Source organism: Porites lutea, chromosome 3, assembly GCF_958299795.1.
Source record: "Porites lutea chromosome 3, jaPorLute2.1, whole genome shotgun sequence".
NCBI classification, from domain to species: domain Eukaryota; kingdom Metazoa; phylum Cnidaria; class Anthozoa; order Scleractinia; family Poritidae; genus Porites; species Porites lutea.
This window is the reverse complement of record NC_133203.1, coordinates 49277502-49283501: the sequence shown is the minus strand read 5'-3', so window position 1 is coordinate 49283501 and position 6000 is coordinate 49277502. Positions and strand designations below refer to the sequence as shown.

The 6000-nt window shown below is 38.4% G+C and overlaps 2 protein-coding genes across 2 annotated transcripts; both read right to left on the bottom strand.

Annotated features, from left to right (window-relative positions):
- Positions 1-1071: 1071 nt before the first annotated feature.
- LOC140929863 (uncharacterized) lies at positions 1072-2365 on the bottom strand. Its single transcript, XM_073379562.1, has 3 exons — positions 2169-2365; positions 1571-1883; positions 1072-1444 (listed from the first exon to the last, which is right to left on the bottom strand). Exons 1-3 carry the CDS (start codon positions 2302-2304, stop codon positions 1186-1188), a joined length of 708 nt encoding a protein of 235 aa, XP_073235663.1. The 5' UTR covers positions 2305-2365; the 3' UTR covers positions 1072-1185.
- A 1537-nt stretch (positions 2366-3902) lies between these two features.
- LOC140929864 (uncharacterized) lies at positions 3903-5203 on the bottom strand. Its single transcript, XM_073379563.1, has 3 exons — positions 5043-5203; positions 4600-4894; positions 3903-4331 (listed from the first exon to the last, which is right to left on the bottom strand). Exons 1-3 carry the CDS (start codon positions 5134-5136, stop codon positions 4076-4078), a joined length of 645 nt encoding a protein of 214 aa, XP_073235664.1. The 5' UTR covers positions 5137-5203; the 3' UTR covers positions 3903-4075.
- Positions 5204-6000: the final 797 nt, after the last annotated feature.

The window sequence follows — 6000 nt, the reverse complement described above, 5'->3', positions numbered from 1 at the left end:
ACTTGTATTTATGAGAACAGTAAGTTTATGTTGTGTTTTCCGGAGGTGGCAACAAATTATGACCGTGATTGTAGCTTGAGCTCGACCCGATTATGATGATGATTAACAATAGAACAATAGAAACGTCATCATTACCCAAAGATTCCATGCGGCCCCTGTTCAAGCAAATCTAGATTTTTTCTTGCATGCTGACTGTATATTTCAGCTGTAAGTATTTTCCTTAAAATACACGCAAGCTACTAGAGTGCCTCCTCGGGATTTCGACTTCCGGGCGAAATCCCTGCGGGGGCAATAATAGTTCGCACCTTTCGTAGCAAAAAAATATTAAAATGAAATGGTTCGGCATTTCTGATTGGTGTTTATATAATAAATAGAACATTACATGGCCGCTTGAAGACACGAAATTTATCTTCTCGGGTTCAAAATATTTTTCAACACTCGAAGAGAAATTTCGTATCTTCTCGCTGCCATGAAATATCCTCTATTTACCCTACGAATTGCTCAGTAAACGTCTGTAAAACAGACCACGGTTTTTTCAACTTTTAACTGGGATCAGTTAGCAAATATCCCTCAACACTGCGGCAAAGAACGCCTTAAAATCAGTCGATTTGTCAAGTTTTGAGGTAGTTTGTTAAAAACCCAAGAAGTCTGATATAGCTCCACAAATCTGCGAAGTCTACAGACATTCAAAGGTGGGTGGTAAGCTCGTGCCGCCAACATACCTGTAAACGCCTTTACGATTTCATGACTTTGTAGACCAATATCTCCGCTCGCTTTGGACCTTAAAGTAGCTATAGCATCCCTGTCTAAATATGCGACAGTCCCGGCTTTTATCAGGTTGTAATCTTGTTTTCTTTCTTTCCTTTTTTCTTTTTGGTTCTCTTTTTTCTTTCTCTCCCCCCTCCTCCCCTCCCCCTCTCTCAGTCCATCCCCCCCCGCCCTCCTCTTAGTTAACTCTTTTTTGTGGGCATGAGGTGGTAGTTCAGGATCTTTGGATTATTGTTTCACAAGTAAATTAACACCTTTTCATTACCTCAACTCTTTTATTATCATATAATTTTAAAGTTGGAATACATATATCCATACTAACGAGCATTTGTTCTCTTGCAGATGCTTAACTAATAGTGTTTCACTTTACATTTAACGTTTGAATCTCTGGTTGAGGACTTTGAAATCGAAGATTTTTCACAGCTTCTTGAAGATCCGGAAGCCAGTGTAAGTATTCTCCCTTGCACAGGACGTCTTGCTGTAACTGCTACAGCTACGAGGACGATAGTAGCTGCTATACCTCATGAGCCAGGTACTCGAGGTGTAGTAGGGATACTTGAGGCCCACGACGTCACCATATTGCAGGGGGGTTCCATCCACAGCGTTTTTGGCGTAAATCTCGAAGGTGGCGTACGAGTAGTAAAGCCACTGGTTCCCAGTCATTGTGCTGGTGATTCTATTTAGAATAAAAACAAATGAAGCCAATTGTCAAATAAACAAATTTAGCTGTCAAACATATATTTATGCTTATAACAATGCCTATAAAGCACAAGTATAAAGCACAAGGTGCCGGTTTACTCACGATTGCATTCTGCAGTACCAGGTATACGATGATGTGCACCTCAGCCGGTACCTGGAACCATAGCCATAAGAACTCAATGACACAGTGTCTCCACTGTTGATGGGTTCCCCATTTGCTCTTCCAAAGGCGGTGATATAGAACTTGGAGTAGGAAGAACATGAAGACCACAATGATTTCGTCATACTCCGACTACCAGAGCAAGACTTCCAGTAGCAGTAACTAGTCGTGCAATACATCAAGTACTGGTAGTAACTGCTGTGCGCTGATCTCAGCACAATAAGGTCTCCACTCTTGATAACAGGATATCTGTGGACTTGGAACAAAAAAAAAATTCCTATTAAAACTTTGCACTAAACTACCAAAAGCTGAAAGAAAGATATTTGACGCACACTAATTGTAAAGCCGTTTTCTTCGTTTTGTAAAAGAAGCATTTTGCTGTGATTTAAATCACAAAAAGTTTGAATGAACTCGAAACGTTTACACTCTTATTAGACAAACCGAACGGGGCGACACTCCAAGTCTCCAGTACATCGCTTAGGCGAGCGACTCTTGAATAAATAAAACTGAAACAACATCAAACGCTTTATCGAAGTCTTACCTCTCGATAAGTCGGTCCACACATCTTCTATCGGTACGGAGCAACCTACTTGCAGGTTATTCTTGCTAACGGAATAGCAGTTGACTCCGCCAAGAGAGATTAAAGCCAACAAAACGGTCACGCCGAGAAACTTCATACTCGATGACGACTCTGTGAACGCCTGAACAGACTGACACAGACTTCAAATTCCCTTAACTAAGACTAATTATGTTATGAATAATGTGACGTTTATTAGAGGTTTCTTATTTAAAATGCGAAACATGTTTAGGGAGTTAACTAACACGTTCCGCCAGACGTGATGACATCATCGATAACTTTAAGTCCATCAAGTAGAACATTGCTTGTTTGGCAGTGAACAAAATAAAATTATGACTATTTTCGTATTGACACGTAGTAGTAATTTCAATTGTGTTACTATATGATTTCTGAAAGTCTGTGCGGTTCAAAAAAACGCTTACTAATCAGAACCCGATCGTCCGTTTTCGCACCATTATATGTTGTATCCCTTCATTTCACCAGCCACCGCGGAAATAACAGGAGCACCCAACAACTGTTTTCTGTAAAATATCTGTTCGGAGAAACTAAAAATGCCTAGAATTTTCTATAGTTTGAGGAAGGCTAAAAAATTTCTAAAGGAACGTTCCATTCCTGTACAATTTTCCTAGCTTATCTAAAATAAATACGATTTTCTGAGGTTTAATTTTTCGCATTTCACTTCCCAGGTTGGTTTTTGTCGAAAAAGGAAACTTAAACTTTTTTCGGATTTAAAAATGCGATGGAGAGAGGAATAACAAAAAAAATCCTAACTTCGTAAAACTTTAAATTGCATCTAAAATTTTCGGGAAAATAATACTGACTGCCCATATAACTTGGAAAAGACTCAAGTGGCCCTAGGATGACCGAACAGATAAAAAATTTATAGCGCCGCTCAGAATGCATTTCTAGAGATCTAAACGTACTCTGGGTGGACTAAAAAGTGTTTTCAATGCATTAAGGAGAAAACCGTCGTTGGGTGCCCCTGAAATAACAATTTCAACGGCAGGAAATATTGCTTCATATACAGTTGCACATAATGTTTCGGTGTCTGTATTGATTCAATGCATTGCTGAATTACTCTTTGAAGAAAAAAGTATTCGATTGACAAGATTGCACTCAAGCTGACACGTTGAAAAACCTTGGCAAGAAGAAATGATAAAATTTAGTGTCCCATTTTCTCAACCTAATCACCCACTCGATTCTACCGCCGTTTGAAAATCTCGGCCGAAAATTCATTTTGAATCCCTCGCAAAAATATACGTGTTCGTCAATCTTTGGTGAAAATTAAATATGCCCCATTGCACACAGTTGATTACAAATATTAGCTATTTATTCATATCTCCAGAGTCAGTGAGTACTTAATTGAAGATGCTTCACCGAGGATATGGGGGTTCCACTATAAAAGAAAGAAAAACCCTCAATAGAAGGTCGCTTATCAGTATATGTTGTCGTTGTGAAGGGACTGACGTGTTTGCTACATTGGATTGGAATTAGATCATTTTTTTTCCCTCAGTTGAAGCTAAAGTAAACCAGATTAAAAGAAAACACCACAGAAAATGTGATAAACAAAACGAACTGAAAAACAGTCAGGGTGATTTCTAACATCATTAAGGTGAAACAGCGTTAAGGAGCAAAGGCTCACAGATCATTTGTTTTATTCTTAGCCGTCGTGTCATAAGTACCATGAGACGTTTAATCGCCATCGAATCCTCAACTCTTTTATTGAAAAGCAAAAAGTTAAAGTTAAATAACACATAAATCCCTTAGAAATTATTTAATTATCTTCCCAAAATGGTCACTAAATGATCTAAACTGTTTATGCTTAAATTTATGGTTGAGAACTCCAGCTTCAAAGTTGTGATCTTGAAACTTCAGCTCTTGAAGATTTTGAAGCCGGTGAAACTGTCCTCTTTTGCGCAAGAGGTTTTGTCGTTTCTGCTACAGCTACGCGGATAAAGGAATTTTCCACTTTTGGTCAGCCATGCTTTGCTGGAGCTGTGTAAGTACTTGAGTCCCACCACATCGCCATTGTGGATGGGAGTAGAATCCTGTGCCTCTTTGGAGAATATTTGAAAAGTGGCGTTGTCGTATCTCAGCCAGTTGTTTCCTTTCATGTCGCCTTTAATGCTAGAGAAAAAAGTGGCAAAAGGAGGTCAAAAAGCAATAATTGACTAAATATCTAGCAGTCAAGTTTGGTTTTGGCCAAGTAAAACCACTTTTGCCTATGAGTTCCTAATACTGACCAAGAGAGAAACTGTGACAACTGACTCAGAGCAAAATTGTACAGGCCGAAAGTCAACTATAGACATTAGTTTCATCTTCTCGTCCGATGGTGCTTGAGTTAAATTTCCAAGAAGAGCTGATGCAGTGTTTAAATTTAAAGCTGAATACTTACGAAGCCAAATGGCACTGCGTGGTTGAAGATTTGCCACAAGTCAGCTTGTCATGAGGACCGTACTTTCTAACGGTCAGCGACACTTTTTCCCCGCTTTTGATGGGTTTTCCCAGCGTTTCTCCTCTGGCTGTTATTTTGAACTCCGCATTCTCGGGTGAGCACGACGACGAAACCTTAGACGGGCAATGCGTCCATTGGCAGCCAGATTTATTGCAGCTTAGTGAAAGTTTCGAATAATTGCTATGAGCTGATTTCAAAATAATCAAGTCACCACTGTTGATGGTTTTTCTGCGGGCTTAAAGCAAAATTCACAAAATGTCAATCGTTGTAAAAACGGTTTCGAATCTTTCAAAGATTCGAAAATGTTTTGGGAGAACGCATTGAGTACAGCAAATCATAGTCTTCAAAAATGAATTAAAAACAATTTACACTCTGCTACTTACCATTGTTGTTCGAAGCCGATTTAGCAGCCACTGAACAGCTTACACAGGCCGCTAAGAAAAGTCCCACGAAAATTGCCAAGCTTAAAAACTTCATTCTTAGGCTTAATTTACTGATGTGGTTAAAAGTGCCAAATAATAATTTCAGTAAAGATGATGTGGGGCTAAGAATAAGCTGTCTTTGTGTGTAAAGTGTGTTGCAAAACATGTTATAAAAAATTCGCGAACGTGTTAGGTGCGCGGAAGTTAATGACACCCTAGAGGGGTGCTTTGTAGTCAAAACATTTATTGAAATAAGAAAACCGCAAGTCTAAACGGAAGCGGAGAGAGCTTATGGGTGCGATGGAGTACTAAAGGATCGGTAGAATCAAATATCTCTCGCTATACAAAACTAAAAATAATTAAAAGGTTCAGAAAAGTTTTGCAGCTCTTTTCCTGCTTCCCAAAGCATGATACCGATGAATTTTTCCTATCACTTCAGGCAATTTTCTTGAAAGACTCTTAAAAAACAAAGCCAAATAACCATACTTAAATTAAGCTCGAAAACACTAAAAATATAATCTCAAAAACATATATCTTCGTTCATATTTTATCTCGCCGTAGCGCGATTAACGGCACACTATTGACCGGACACGAGAAGGGTATTTCATTGTTATGGGTATATTGATCGACACCGAAACGCTGTTCATTGTTCATTATTTTTCATTGACATTCAATACAGGTAATTACACAATTTAAAATTTCGCTGAAAATTTCTTAAACTTCTGCATTTATTTCACTTCAAGTCGACAAAAATTAGATTCCCTCCACCAAAGCTTTTTACACTCAGGTATGTTTTTTCCTTTTCAATAAAAATGATGAGATGAAAGTAAAAACTTGAAGATGCCACTTAACAATAACAGTCAATGATGCATTTCAGATCACTTAATTTTGTTTTTTATTTCTCTTGCAATTATTTGTA

Coding starts and splice junctions, on each gene's coding strand:
- LOC140929863 (XM_073379562.1), bottom strand. CDS start 2,304: ATGAAGTTTCTCGGCGTGACCGTTTTGTTGGCTTTAATCTCTCTTGGC. Junction 1,884..2,168: donor GTGGACCGACTTATCGAGAG/GTAAGACTTCGA, acceptor TTTTGTTCCAAG/TCCACAGATATCCTGTTATC. Junction 1,445..1,570: donor TGGTACTGCAGAATGCAATC/GTGAGTAAACCG, acceptor TATTCTAAATAG/AATCACCAGCACAATGACTG.
- LOC140929864 (XM_073379563.1), bottom strand. CDS start 5,136: ATGAAGTTTTTAAGCTTGGCAATTTTCGTGGGACTTTTCTTAGCGGCC. Junction 4,895..5,042: donor ATCGGCTTCGAACAACAATG/GTAAGTAGCAGA, acceptor TTTTGCTTTAAG/CCCGCAGAAAAACCATCAAC. Junction 4,332..4,599: donor ACGCAGTGCCATTTGGCTTC/GTAAGTATTCAG, acceptor TTTTTTCTCTAG/CATTAAAGGCGACATGAAAG.